The sequence below is a fragment of the Mus musculus genome, chromosome 9 (assembly GCF_000001635.26).
Source record: "Mus musculus strain C57BL/6J chromosome 9, GRCm38.p6 C57BL/6J".
NCBI classification, from domain to species: Eukaryota; Metazoa; Chordata; class Mammalia; order Rodentia; family Muridae; genus Mus; species Mus musculus.
In genome coordinates, this window is record NC_000075.6 from 53,209,777 (window position 1) to 53,224,902 (window position 15,126).

Genomic DNA, 15,126 nt, shown 5'->3' on the forward strand with positions numbered 1-15,126 from the left:
CTTTTTAATAAAAAAAAATAATGGTTAACTAAAAAGGCAATCTCATTTTTCAAAACAGAAAATAATACATAACATTTTCTTATGCCCCCTCATTTGCTTTTAAGTGTTTAACATATTTCTCATCTATGGACCAAGAATAACCATAGGAAGAAGAAAATGACAGAACAGTAGATTTCTTTAACCAAATGATGAGGAAGAGAAGGCTATCTATATTATCCATCTATATTAACATAATTATTGGCACAGGCTACTTCTTAATTTAACAAAGCTAGAAAGTAGACACCCATAGGACATAAATTAATAAGATGAAATTCAATATCATTTTTGCAAATGACATTGCTTCTTTTTAAATCATATATAAAATCTATTTCAAGTAAGAGATTAAAAACTGTTTACCTAGTTAAAATTAAATATATCAGAAACATTAAATTTTGCTTAACTAGGCTATATATAGCAAAGAATCTACATCTCACAAGAGACTCCATTTTTTTCCTAACTTCAAACTGAATTATTATATTACTCCAACTCTAGAGTTGTAACAAGGAAACAAAAAGTATAAACAGAGCAGTTTTTCCTTTATTATTAGAGAAAATTTTCAAAACATACAAAGATACTAGCTTCAACAATTCAATTTATGGTCAATTTTTATCTTCTATATTTTTAATCAGTCCTGCTAGTATCTTAGTCCAAATTACTTTTAGACAAATTAAGCTTTTTTTCAAAGTCTCCAATAAAAGGAAGACTGATAGATTCCACTATGCCCAGTGCATACATCATCAATAAGAGGTTATGATCCTTTGAAATGAAAGAACCCAAAAAACAGTCAAGAGATATCCTTTCAATCCACAATGCCCCTTATTAATAAGAAATTCTTTCTCTTATTTTTTTTCTCTGCTGTATTCTGCAAAATTATTTCAATATTTTTTTTAAAGATGTCAGGACTGGGGAGATGACCTGGTTGGTAAAGTGCCTGCCACACTTTAAGTATCTAAGTTCAGCTCTTCAGAGGCACTGTAGCACATTCCTGTATTCTCAGCCCTTTTGAGGAAGATACAGAGAGATGGTACAGACAGGTGGTACCCTAAGACTCACTGGCTAGGCTGCCAAGGTAGCCAAATTGATGAACTTCAGGATGAGAGGGAGACAGGCACATAGGCACATACCACAAATACACCACACGTATAAACAACATTAACAACACATACACAGGTTAATCTCAGCATTTGGAGACTACCTCAGCTACACAGTACATTTGAAGCTACCCTGGGTTACATGAGATCCTATCTCAACCAACCAACCAACCAACCAATAAATAATTCTATAGTATGACCATGATGGGTTCAACATTCATTCAACAGACAATATAATGCATCACATAAGGACAGGGAGGTAACAAAATGTAAGTTATTTATAAACTAGAAATAAAAAAACTTCAATAAAGAATGTCTTTTCTTTAGAAGAAAGAGGAGGAGAAGGAAGAGGAGGAAAAACAGGCTAGAGCTAACATCATCCTTAATATAAATAGGAACTTCTAGTATTCCCACTAAAATCAAGAACAAAGCAGGGGGTACTGGAGAAATAGCTCTACAGTTAAAAGCAATAAACGATCTTTAAGAGGACCCAGGTTCAATTCCCAGTACACACATGGCAGCTCACAACCATCTGTAATTCCAGATCCAGGGGATGTGACATACTCTTCTGGTTCCCACTAGCACCAGAAGCACACAAAACTAAGGACATACATGCAAGCGAAACACCCAACCACATAAAATGATAAAGGATAAGAACAAAGCAGAGAAATCTGCTTTTCAATGTAATAAATCAGAAGAAAAAAAGAAAACTAAAGTCATACTGATGGGAGAAGAAAAAAATAAAACGATACTTGTTTGAAGGTGAAATGATTGACGACCTGCTTGGAAAATCAAAAGAAAGGAACAAAATGCTCGTGGAACTGATAAAAATTATAATGAGCCTTCAGAATGCAAATATAGCAAAGGCTTTCTGTTTACCAGACAGAGACAGCAGAAACTAACGCTGTAAGGGAAGAAGAGCTTCTGAGACAGGACTCTAAGAAAATATGAACAAGAGCTACATAAAGAAAACCAAAAACTCTGATGCTAGAAATCAAAAAGAATCACAGTTTTTCAGTTTCAGGAAAATTCTATCTTGTCAAGGATTCAATCTGTTTCACACTTGATCTGCAGATTCAGTGTAATACCAGTCCAAATACCAGCCAGCTATTTTATGAATATCAATAAACTGATTCTAAACACAAGCTGCAGGTCTGTCATGCTCCTACCTCAAGACTTAGTATAAAGCAATAATAATCAAGACAGGACAGTAACTGGCAAAAGAACAAACCAAGAAGAACAGAGCCCAGAAAAATACAGCCACAGGTATAATCAACAGATCTTTGACAAAGGAACCACAGCAGCATAATGGAACAAAGTTAGTCTTTCTAATAAATGGCATTAGAACTGGCCATGTAAACACATAAATACAGCACATACTTTTATTTCAACTTGAATCACAGATGTAAATAAAAGGCAGAAAAGGGCTCAGGAGATGATTAAATGGGCAAAATATTACACAAGGAGGAAAATCTGAGTTTGGATCTCCAGCACCAACTTGATAAAATGGACCCAGTCATGCACACCTGAAGCCCCAGCTTGGAATTTAGGGATGGAATTGGGGAAGACACAAGCAGATCCTAGGAGCTTGACAGACAGACAGGTTCAGTTAAAGATCTTATCTCAAAATAATAAGGTAAGAAGCCATTGAAAATGATATCCTGACATCCACCTCTAGTGCACAAACACACACACACACACACACACACACTTTCTAGCAACTAACATAGGAGAAAATGTAGATGACTTCAAGTATGGCAATGACATTACACGCAAAAGTAAAGGGCTAATATGTTAAATTTTTCGTTAACTAGACTAGGCTGCATTAGAATCGGGAGCATCAGGCTCAGGCATTCTCTCTCTGCTCCCTAGCCCACCATCAGAAGAGCTGCTCTGCCCTGCCATACCTCTTTGCCAACACAACCTCTGAAACCATGAGCCAAAGTACTTCCTCTCTAAGGTGGATCTCGCCAATGCTAATTACAGTGACACAAGAGAGACCTTCGTATGAAATCGAGACTCTTAAGTGACACCGATGTCAATATAATTCCTAAATTGCAACAAGTCTCCAATTTGTTGGATGCAGATACTGGAGGAGACTGCATATATGGGGCTGGGAATGTGGAGCAACTGTACTTCCCTTCAATTTCGCTGTGATCATAAAACTTCTTCATACGACCTCTTTAAAGTCCTTTATTTTTCCCTCTAAATCAGAAGCTAGATGGCCAAATAGCTTAGGAGGAAGAAGGAAGGAAGTGCAGGCAATAAGCACAATGATGTCATGCTATCACTCCTAACAGCCACAGATATCTGAACAAGTGGCTCTTACTTGATCTCCTTCACAGGTACTTTCTTCTGGAGAAGCTGCTGCACCATTCCTTGCTCTTCTGAAGGTAGTAAAATTAATAACGCTTCTCCATCTTCTTTGTACCTAAAAACAAAGTTTTTAAAACGTATCAATACAATCTTTGCTTCACATTTAACAGTAAAATGAGTAGATGACATGAAATCAAGTTCACTTAATTAGTAAATGCTAGAAAAGTCTACTTTTAATATTCTGTGACGTAAAGTAGGTGTTCTGGCTGCCTTGTTTCAAATTCCAATCACCTGCTTTAATTCCCACTGCCTTTAAGACTGTACCTCAATAGTAGAGCTAGCATCTAAAACAAAGTTGTTGAACAGATTTCATCTTTTAAGATGGGGGTCTCAATATTGTAGCCCAGAATGCCCTTGCTTTTGTATGCAGCCCATGCTGGCCTCAGGCAACAACAGGACCAGCTCCAAAAGGGTTACTTTAAAATAGGTGCATACAGATATATCACAGAGACTATTTTCAACCAAGCCACAATAGTATTATGACAAAATTATTTATTAAACATGGCAACCAAGTACACTGAATAAATCAATTTGTCAGGAATAATGACATTTGCCTGTAATTTCTGAAAACATGAGGCTAAGGCAGAAGAATTGCTACAGATTCAAAGCAACTTTGAACTATGCAGCAAAACCCTGTCTTAGAAAACCAAATAAATAAATCAGTTCATCTTCCTACAGATTTTGCTGATACCTTTAAAACAAAACTTTTCAGATCAGTGTAAAGAAATGGGCCTACTCAGGTAAACATTGTCGATCCTTGTAATTGGTCTTCCTTCACCCAAAGCCGAGCCATAATTTATACCATACCTTCAAAAATCTGTACTGACACAGGCCGAAGGTTTCCTAAAGGACTCAAGTTGTTTGGGCTGCTTGAGTACAGTTTACTAACGTGTCAGAGTCAGCTGATACACATAAGTAACAAAACAGAATCAAATTGGATATTTGGGGAATTTTTCAGGTACACAGAAGAAAACATAATCTCAAAGCATTTTTTAAATTCATGCTATAAAATCTGGGGGGAACATTTTTATAACTGACCAAATAACTATTTACTCAGAAGCTATAACTCAGGAATAAACTAAAGAACACCAAGAAGCACGTCTTCAAGCAATGTAACACTCATCCTAATCAGAACTGACAAACATATACAAGCAAGAGTCTCAAGACAACTATCAAAGAATGCCAAAGGACAGCCAGAGGCAACACGCACCACCTCAGAAGTGCCAGAGAAAGAATATGACACAGCAGACAGAAGTTCAGGAAGGCCTTTAAGGCAGATAGAAAGGGAAAAACTAAGGTGTTCTAAAAGAATGCCATGTCACCATACAGGAAAACAGACAATACAAGACTGATTGAATAAAGAGAAATCAACAAGGGGAAGTCCACAGCAGGAGTACAAAAATGAACAGCAACAAAGATGACTAAAAAGGTGCTTAGAGCCTGATTGCCACTGCCTTCAATGCCTCTGCAGAGATTCCACAACACTGCATATAGCATTTTATCACTGAATGCTGAAAGGGAAACTGGCTTTAGCTAAGAGAATTTTTTATTGTAACAACTAAAAGAAAGCATTTTACCTTGCATATTAATTTTAAAACTCCATTCTAATAAGGAAAAAAATATATGCATTCCTTGTATGCACAGACTAAAAGAGATTAAATAAAATAAAATATACCAAAATGTTAACCTGTTTTACTAAAGCTAATTTTTTAAAATCTTATTGATATGCCAGGTGCTGAAATGGTGAGAAAACAGACATTCTCCTTGCTACTAACAAAGCTGAGTGCCTATAAAAACAGTTATTAATGCCAGCACTCAGGAGGCATAGGATCTCTGAATTCAAGGCCAGCCTGGTCTACAGAGTTCCAGGACAGCCAAGACTATACAAGAAACCCTGTCTTAGGGGAAGGTGGGGAGCAGGGGTTGTCATAATATAGGATTTTATATGTATTCATAAGAGCATGACAGAGAATTCAAACTAATAGTCTACATATTTAGACAACTACCCAGAAATAATGACACTTTAAGTGAAACTTGAAGAATCAACAGCCAGTCTAACACTAGGGATAGAAACATGGAAGGGACAGCCAAGTTTCATAAGGGATAAAGACAGTATTTCAGAGACCAGTGAATACTTGAATATTTTGTCTTTATTTTTAGATAACTTTCTTGTAAACAAAAAGGAAATATGAATATATAGATACTTCTTTATCTAATTATCTGTTGGGTCTCAAATCTAAATACCTTCCTCACTGTTTAAATGCAGAATTGTATGACTCAAAGTTATTCATCTTTATTTACTGCAAAACAGTATAAATTTTAATGCATTCCCTTTAGCTATTAAACCAAACCATGTATGGTGGCAGACTTTATTGGCATATAAGATAAAAAGGTGACATCCTAACAAAATAAGATAGCTGACAGCCATTGAAACTGCCATATCTGTAACACCTCTGAAGACATGTTAAAAGTCAGAGGACGGGGTTGGGGATTTAGCTCACTGGTAGAGCGCTTGCCTAGCAAGCGCAAGGCCCTGAGTTCGGTCCTCAGCTCTGGGAGAAAAAAAAAAAGTCAGAGGACAAGCTGAGGAGGTGACACCATGAGTGAACTCAGAGCAAGCCTGAGGGAGGAACTGAGTTCAGACCTCCAACACCCAGGTAAAAAGCTAGTTAAAAAATGCATGCCTGTCAAAAGACACCGTCAATAAGACAAAAAGGCCACCAACAGATTGGGAAAGGATCTTTACCTATCCTAAATCAGATAGGGGACTAATATCCAATATATATAAAGAACTCATGAAGGTGGACTCCAAAAAGTCCAATAACCCCATTAAAAAATGGGGCTCAGAGCTGAACAAAGAATTCTCACCTGAGGAATACCGAATGGCAGAGAAGCACCTGAAAAAATGTTCAACATCCTTAATCATCAGGGAAATACAAATCAAAACAACCCTGAGATTCCACCTCACACCAGTTAGAATGGCTAAGATCAAAAATTCAGGTGACAGCAGATGCTGGCGAGGATGTGGAGAAAAAGGAACACTCCTCCATTGTTGGTGGGATTGCAAGCTTGTACAACCACTCTGGAAATCAGTCTGGCGGTTCCTCAGAAAATTGGACATAGTACTACTGGAGGATCCCGCAATACCTCTCCTGGGCATATATCCAGAAGATGTTCCAACTGGTAAGAAGGACACATGCTCCACTATGTTCATAGCAGCCTTATTTATAATAGCCAGAAGCTGGAAAGAACCCAGATGCCCCTCAACAGAGGAATGGATACAGAAAATGTGGTACATTTACACAATGGAGTACTACTCAGCTATTAAAAAGAATGAATTTATGAAATTCCTAGGCAAATGGATGGACCTGGAGGGCATAATCCTGAGAGGTAACCCAATCACAAAAGAACTCACATGATATATACTCACTGGTAAGTGGATATTAGCCCAGAAACTTAGGATACCCAAGATATAAGATACAATTTGTGAAACTCATGAAACTAAAGAAAAACGAAGACCAAAGTGTGGACACTTTGCCCCTTCTTAGAATTGGGAACAAAACACCCATGGAAGGAGTTACAGAGACAAAGTTTGGAGCTGAGACGAAAGGACGGACCACCTAGAGACTTCCATATCCAGGGATCCATCCCATAATCAGCCTCCAAACACTGACACCATTGCATACACTAGCAAGATTTTGCTGAAAGGACTCTGATATAGCTGTCTCTTGTGAGACTATGCCAGGGCCTAGCAAACACAGAAGTGGATACTCACAGTTAGCTATTGGATGGATCACAGGGCCCCCAATGGAGGAGCTAGAGAAAGTACCCAAGGAGCTGAAGGGATCTGCAATCCATAGGTGGAACAACATTATGAACTAACCAGTACCCCCCGGAGCTCGTGTCTCTAGCTGCATATGAATCAGAAGATGGCCTAGTCGGCCATCACTGGAAAGAGAGGCCCATTGGTCGTGCAAACTTTATATGCCTCAGTATAGGGGAACGCCAGGGCCAAGAAGTGGGAGTGGGTGGGTAGGGGAGGGGGGGGGGGTATGGGGGACTTTTGGGATAGCACTGGAAATGTAAATGAAGAAAATACCTAATTAAAAAAATGCATGCCTGTAACCCAAGTGCTGGGAAGAAAGGGAAACAGGACAATCTCTTGGGCTCACTAGACACCAATGTAGAAAACAACAACAACAAAAATAAAAATAAAAATAAAAAAACCTTAAAAAAAAAACCTTTATAAAACAGTCTAGTAATGATAAAAGCAAAGAATAAAAGGAAAACCAACTAATTGCTCTAACATATCTAAATGTGATAAACGATACAGAAAAGAGAAGGGCACAAAGGAGTGGAAATACTTGAGGAGGAGGACAGAAATAGCCACACAGATAACTGTGGGAAATACATTTTACCAGAAACTAACATAAAAGATACTAAGGTAACAATATGTCTGGCACATATATATCTGGCCTGGAACAAGATGGGTGTAGGGGATGGAGAAAGTGTATAGGCCTATCACTGACTGAACTGAGAAGCCCTCACAGGAGTCAGAAAAGATCCTCCTGCCTGCTAGACTGAGCGGACCATAGGAGACTACGAGCAGAGGAGGTGCTGAGAAGCATCAGAACCTCTGTACCAGCTGCTGCAGCCCAGCTCTTCAATGCTGCAAGTTACAAAGCAAAGGATTCTCTCTGCCCTTTCACTAAGCCTCCAAAGCACAGTTATCAACAGACATATGCCAAAGGCCACATAAGGAAACAGTTTCCTCTTTGGGAGAAACAGACTAGTAGAAGTTTAAAATTTCCAGCTAAGTGAATTTTTAAGAAGAAATTTCACTTGCAAATACTGTTACCTAATAAATATAATACCTAATAAATTCACATTAGGCTTAATTCTTATGGAAATTGTTTTTTCTATTATTTCAGATTGCAAAAAGTTAAAGATTCTAAAAAAAATTCTCAATGATTCCTTAAAATATGAGCATTTTCTGCAAACCACGAACTCGTCCCAATTTAGGAATTTTAACCAATTTCCAGCTTCATACTTCTTGTTAAGATGTATATCAAAGGCATGTGAAATACAAAAGCTTGGTTCTGCTGTCCCCTAGTGGAATCACTTTGCTATCTAAATTAAGACAATATTTTGAGAACTACAAGTACTTTTTATACTCTAGAACAAGAAACAGTTATATAAAACCTCAAGCACAAGGGGTGGGGGTAGGGAGAGAGGGACCTGGGAGGGAAAGTGGATGTGAGGGGGTTGGGGGAATAGTATTGGGTGAGGAAAAAGGACTGAAGCCCTGAGGACCAGCAGAAAGAATTCAAACAGGCAACCTTGGGAGATAAGAGATTGGGGGGTGGGGGGACCCTCCAGAATGCAACAGAGACCTGGAAGGGGGTGAGAGACTCTCAGGACTCAAAGGGAGGGGCCTTAGATGAAATGCCCGACAGTAGGGAGAGGGACCTTATAGAGTCCACATCTGGCAGAAAGACAGGGCATCAAGAGAGGGAGGGGTTGCCATCCCACAGTCAAAACTCTGACCCATAATTGTCCCTATCTGAAAGAACTGCAGGGATGGAAATGGAGAGGAGCCTGAAGAAAAGAAGGTCCAGTGACAAGCCCAAAATGGGATCCAGCTCAAGGGGAGGTCCCAAGGCCTGACACTATTACTGAGGCTATGGAGCACTCACAAAAAGGGACCTAACATGACTGTCCTCCGAAAGACCCAACAAGCACCTGAAAGAGTCAGATGCAGATATTTGCACCCAACCAATGGACAGAAGCTGCTGACCCCTGTGGCTGAATTAGGAAAAAGCTGGAAGAAGCTGAGGAGGGTGACCCTGTAGGAGGACCAGCAGTCTCAATTAACCTGGACCCAAGATCTCTCAGACACTGGACCACCAACCGGCAGCATACACCAGCTGATATGAGGCCCCGCAACACATATACAGCAGAGGACTGCCAGGTCTGGGTTCAATCAAAGAAGATGCACCTAACCCTCAAGAGACTGGAGGCCTCAGGAAGCTTAGAGGTCTGGTGGGGACATCCTCATGGAGATATGGGGGGGGGGGGGGGGGGGGGTCAGAGGGTGGACCGGGAGGGGAATAAAATCTGGAATATAAAATAAATAAATGATTGAATGATTAAATTTAAAAACAAAACAAAACAAAATCTCCTGTCTTCTACCCTAGCCTCCCTTGTCTGGTATGTGCCTTCTTTTTAATTATAAATTTTCTGTATTTCCAACTGTAAATTTTTAATTTAAAATAAAAAAATTCAGGCTTTTTAGTACCAAAACCTGCAAGCCTTAAAGACAATTGTTTTTAAGTGGCAAATGTACTGCAGGATAGATCCCTATAACTATCTTCACTCACTTGTCTCAAAAAGGACTTCATTTGTTAAGTGGATTAAGGAAAACTTTTCTTTGTTATAGATCCAGTGAATTCATTTAAAAAAAAAAAAGTCAAAGAATTCAGTAAAACAGTAAATGCTTGATAGAAATAAACACCTGGACCATCCTTTATTTCTCCTTGGTGAGTCACAAAAAAAAAAATAAATAAATAAGCCAGATCCTCCAACTTTAGTAATTTTTCTAACAAATCCACTTTCTTTCTTTCTTTATTTATTTATTTATGTTCAATTCCAAAAGCAAACACTTTCTGGCAACTTGGTTTTAATTACAGCCTAACACAGGATTTTAATTAGTTTCCATTTTTAATTTAGCCTTTGTTCAACTCAATTATTCAGTCTCATGGCCCACGAAGCTTTCTCATTATCTTTAAGACCATTAATGGTCATTTTAAACCAAATCTAACATTACATATGCTAACCTTTTCACTGACTATACATCTGAAATAGTCAATTCAGAATTTGTTACTTACGTATAAAGGGTCACACTTCCACTTTAAAAGTTAATGACTGTGTTTAAAAAACACATTAAAATAGTCTTTAAAATAGTATTCTCATATATAAGTATATATGAGAATACTATTTTAATATATATATATTTCTCTTCAGACTCAGCATTGCAGTGTTGTTCTAAGTCTCTATCTACAAGCATTATGATCCCGTTTAATGCTCACCATAACATGTTCTACTTACTACGCTGTATTTCTACCAACTTCTCCAAAACTAAAAACCTGAACACTTTCTTTTCTTGAATCATTTATTGATATACTGAAACACTTATTATCTCACATAGAGAAATTTCAAAATACAACTAAACAGATTCTATGAAGAAATCAGTCTCCACTTTCCACATTATGCCACTGGACCAGGTAAACGCCTGTAAGCCACTTTCTAGTCCAAAATGTTTACAAGATACCATATATAACCAGTCCTTTTCAAGACCTAAAGGACCACAAAAATGCAGATGTGAGTGGGTGCATGCAGCAAATTTTACAAACCACAAGCTTACTAAAGGAAATTAAGGAACTGTAGAAAGGATATCACCAACTTCCACTAAGACTTCTCAGAAGATCTCACTGTGAAAAATAATCCTAATGCGAACCCAGAATATTAAGGTCCACCTTAAGAAGCTGGAAACAGGGCTGATGAGATGGTTTGGTGGGCAAAGGCTCCTGCCACCAAAGCCTGGCAACCTGAGCTCAACCTAGAACCCAAGTGAGTGGAGAAAGAAAGCTGACCACAAAAAGTTGTCCTCTTCCTCACTGCCATGTCACACATATACCACACACTTTTCACACATACACACACAATAATAATTATAAATACAACACCTGATACTATGTGTCCCATTATCTCTTAGCTCTCAAGAGAAAACAAATTTAAATGGCTAGTCTGTCTCATGCAGAACCCAGTTTCAACTCTCACTGCTTATTTAAAATATGTCATTAATTCCAACTCCAAGACTTCCTTTTGTAACTTGTAGCAAATCAACCTACTGTAAAATGTTTGCCATTACACTGCCTTTCTTTTGTTCTTAAAAGAAACACATTTGAGTATTTTTTATTAGTCATGTTTGATGGTGGCCCATGGTATAAATTCAGATCAGTCAGAAAACACTTAGACATTCTTAGCATTCTAGAAAAATTAGGAAACATGAAAAACTTTTCACTTCAGCTGAAAATAAATGTCTTTCATATAAAAATATCCATTATTTTATTCAAAATTAGCTAAAAACTGAATGTGAATGAAATGAAGAGAGGAAAGGACCAGAAAATTTGCAAAGAAGAAGGAAGGATGGAAGAAAGGGAAAGGAGAGGAGGGAGAAATGAAAGGGGCAAGGAACGGGCACAGATCAGGTACAAAGACAAAGCCAGCTAGAGAAGCAGTCTGTGTGCAGCAAGAACTTAGCCCTGAGACCTGAAGACCTGTTCCTCCACGGCAAAGCCTGCAAGTCCGAAGCAGATGCTAATGCAGTAAAAGCACCAAATCACACTGTTCCGATGACAGGGAAAACAGGAAGGAACTGTAAGCCAAATAATCCAAATACAGCTCTTCACAGCATAACCCTATTATAGTTACTATTTGTTATTTACAATTCTTAGCCATTACAAGTACCATATTACAACAGTTTACTGAAATGTTATTCATCTGCTTTCCATGTTTTATAGTTTCTATGTCATATGTACATATTCATGTGAGTATGCATGTGAAGGCCAGAGGTTGCTGTTAGATTCCTCACCACCTGTTCTCCATCTTACTTTTTGAGACAGTCTCTTACTGAACCTGGAACTCATCTACTCAACAGACTAGCTGGCCAATAAGCTCTGGGGATCTGCCTGTCTCAACCCAACAGTGCTAAGAAAACAGATGCATGTCACTTTCCAAGTGTTTGTAGATGGGTACCAGGAATTCAAACTCAGGTGCTCATACTGAATGAATGGCAGGCTCCAAAGACCTTACACATGCTAGGACAAGAATTCTTCCACTGAGTATATCCTCCGTCCTCTTTTAACTTGTTTGGTTGGTTGGTTGGTTGGTTGGTTTGGTTTGGTTTTGAGACAGGGTTTCTCTGCATATAGCCCTGGCTGTCCTGGAACTCACTCTGTAGACCAGGCTGGCCTCAAACTCAGAAATCCGCCTGCCTCTGCCTCCCAAGTTCTGGGATTAAAGGCGTGCGCCACCACGCCCGGCTCTTTTAACTTGTTTTTAAAGCAGGATCTAAATTGCCTCCGTTTGCCTTGACTTTAAGATCCTTTGCCTCAGCCTTCTAATCCTCAGCTAAGAGCTACCACATCCAGATTTCATCTCTATACTTGTTTAAGATCAACTTCTGGACAAAGAATTATTAAGGCAAAAAAAAAAACGTATTGTAAGGCTTTTGAAAAGCACTGTGACCCAGAAAGCTGTTAACCATTTATAATTCTATAAGTTCCAATGAATTCTCAATAATACTAACAATTATATAATCCTTTTTATTCATTTAGATACATTTTTCATTTAGCTAGAAATAACTGTGACTTTGTTTTATATTCTAGACATTTCTCCTATATCTATTTGGCCAGTATAAGGTACTTCAAATGGAATACCAAAAAAATAAATAAAACAAAATAAAATAAAATAAAATAAAATAAAATAAAGGAAACAAACAAATGAAAAAACATCACTGGGCCTTCACCTTTAAGTCTCACTCAGAAAAAGAAATCTATGATGCCTACCAACCCTGTCCCTTATTAACCCCCAGACCACAGAATGTAAGAGTGCAAGACCTAGACTAGAGAATTCAGGCTGCCTGAGCTCCAATCTTGGCTATTTGTATCTTCAAACTTACTGCATAACTACTTAAACAATTGATATCTTCACATGAAACTACAGAAGTTATGAAGATTCAGTGAGATGATGTTCAGTAAATAGTTCTTGGGAAGGTTTCAAATCTTTAGGGATTGTTCTCAATGACAGCCTTCAGGTTACAATTTTTATTTTATCTATTTGTTTGTTGTACATGCATGTATGAGAAGGCGAGCACATACATGCCACAGAGTTTCTGTAGAGGTTAGAAGCCAACTTCTCTGAGGTGGTTCTTACCTCCCTCCTGCTAAGGAAGTGTCTCTCTCTTGCTTCTGCTGATGCAGTATTACTGCAGACTACCAGGTTTGCAAACTTAAGAGCAAATCCCCTAACTTTGTCTCCTATCTAGCCATAGGAATACAGTAAGATAAGTACCACTATATTAGGCTTTGTAAGTGGATTCCCGGGATCAAACTCAGGTTTCTAGGCTTGTATGACAAGCACTTTAATCCACTGAGCCATCTCCCTAGCCCATCAGGCTATTATAAACTCACAGCAAATTAGGTATTAACAACACCTAACTGTTCCATTCATTGTTACCTGCAGCTGCAGCTGCAGCAAAAGCACATTTTGTTATTAAACAGTACAAAAAGTAAAAAAATAAGCCCACACACCTACCTGGCAGTTCTACCAGCTCTGTGAATATACGTGTTGGCATCCTCTGGACAATCAAACTGAAGGACCCAATTCACAGCTGGAAAATCTGTATAGAAGAAATATCAGCATGGGTGAGACAATTTCAATATCTAGCCTGCTTTACTATTATTATTTTACAGTATTATGTGTCAAGATTTTCTATCACATCTCTGCTAACAAACTTTATTTAAAATAAAATTAGTTGCATTAACCAAGAAATTATATTTCTCGAATTTGACACAGTGGACTAAAATTAGATTGCTTCACATCTGAAGCAGAGAAGATGGTTGCTTTGTGACTGACAATGAAGTACCCAGATGGTTAATCATCTAAAAGCAGCCTCTTCATAGGGTTCCAGCAGCCATAAGCTCATGTCTAGGTCTGAGGAGATGGTCCAGTTCGGCAAAGTGTCAGTTACACAAGCATGAGGCCCTTGGTTTGAATCCCTAGCACTCACATGTAAAAAACAGAAAAAAAACTGAGTCAAGCATGGAAGCACTTGCCTCTGACTCCTGTCCCGTCCCGGGAGATGGGAACACAAGGGTTTCCGAGCTTACTGGCTCACTAAGCTAGCAGACTCTGTAAACTCCAAATTCAGTGAGATACTATGTATCAAAATAAGGTAGGAAGCATAGATGGCATTAGACATCACCTCTAGCCTCCACACTTTGCATGCACACCACCGTGTATACACAGACACATTAAAAATAATCAAAATAAGTATTTTTTTTAAATGTAAGCTGATTTTAAATTTACACATGTCTATTTTTCCGGCTAGTCCTGCCTTCAACTAAACTGATAAGCAATTATACAGTTTATATTTCTGACTACTACAGGCCTTACTCATTTTCAAAGAAAACTGTTCTCAATTTCTCAGAAGTACCTCTACACACTCATAGTCTACTGCCAGGATTTCTAGTGACAATTACAAAAGAAAAAAAGTAAAAATCACTCTAAGAGGGCCAGGATGACAAAGAATAATTAAAAGAGAAAGAAAGAAAGAAAGAAAGAAAGAAAGAAAGAAAGAAAGAAAGAAAGAAAGAAAGAAAGAAAGAAAGAAAGAGAGAGAGAGGGGGAGGAAGGGAAGGGAAGGGAGGGGAGGGAGGAGGGAAGGGAGGGGAGGGGAGGGGAGGGGAGGGGAGGGAAAAAAATCAGCTAGAAGTAATTGTGCCCCAGCACTTGGGAAGCAGAGGCAGGTGGATTTCTGTGATCCTGAGGCCAATCT

The 15,126-nt window shown here is 38.4% G+C and overlaps 1 protein-coding gene across 2 annotated transcripts in view; it reads right to left on the bottom strand.

The window, feature by feature from the left end:
- The window catches only part of Ddx10 (DEAD box helicase 10), a 149,717-nt gene that overhangs the window by 111,323 nt on the left and 23,268 nt on the right, over positions 1-15,126 (bottom strand). Inside the window, exons 9-11 of one of the 2 annotated variants that reach the window (XM_006510684.4) lie at positions 13,884-13,968; positions 3,460-3,561; positions 16-3,363 (exon numbers count right to left, since the gene is read on the bottom strand). In XM_006510684.4, coding sequence (XP_006510747.1) covers positions 3,348-3,363; positions 3,460-3,561; positions 13,884-13,968 — 203 coding nt within the window. In that variant the 3' untranslated portion in view covers positions 16-3,347. Of the gene's footprint in view, positions 1-15; positions 3,364-3,459; positions 3,562-13,883; positions 13,969-15,126 lie in introns of those variants that run through there. The other variant, NM_029936.2, reaches the window with a different exon arrangement.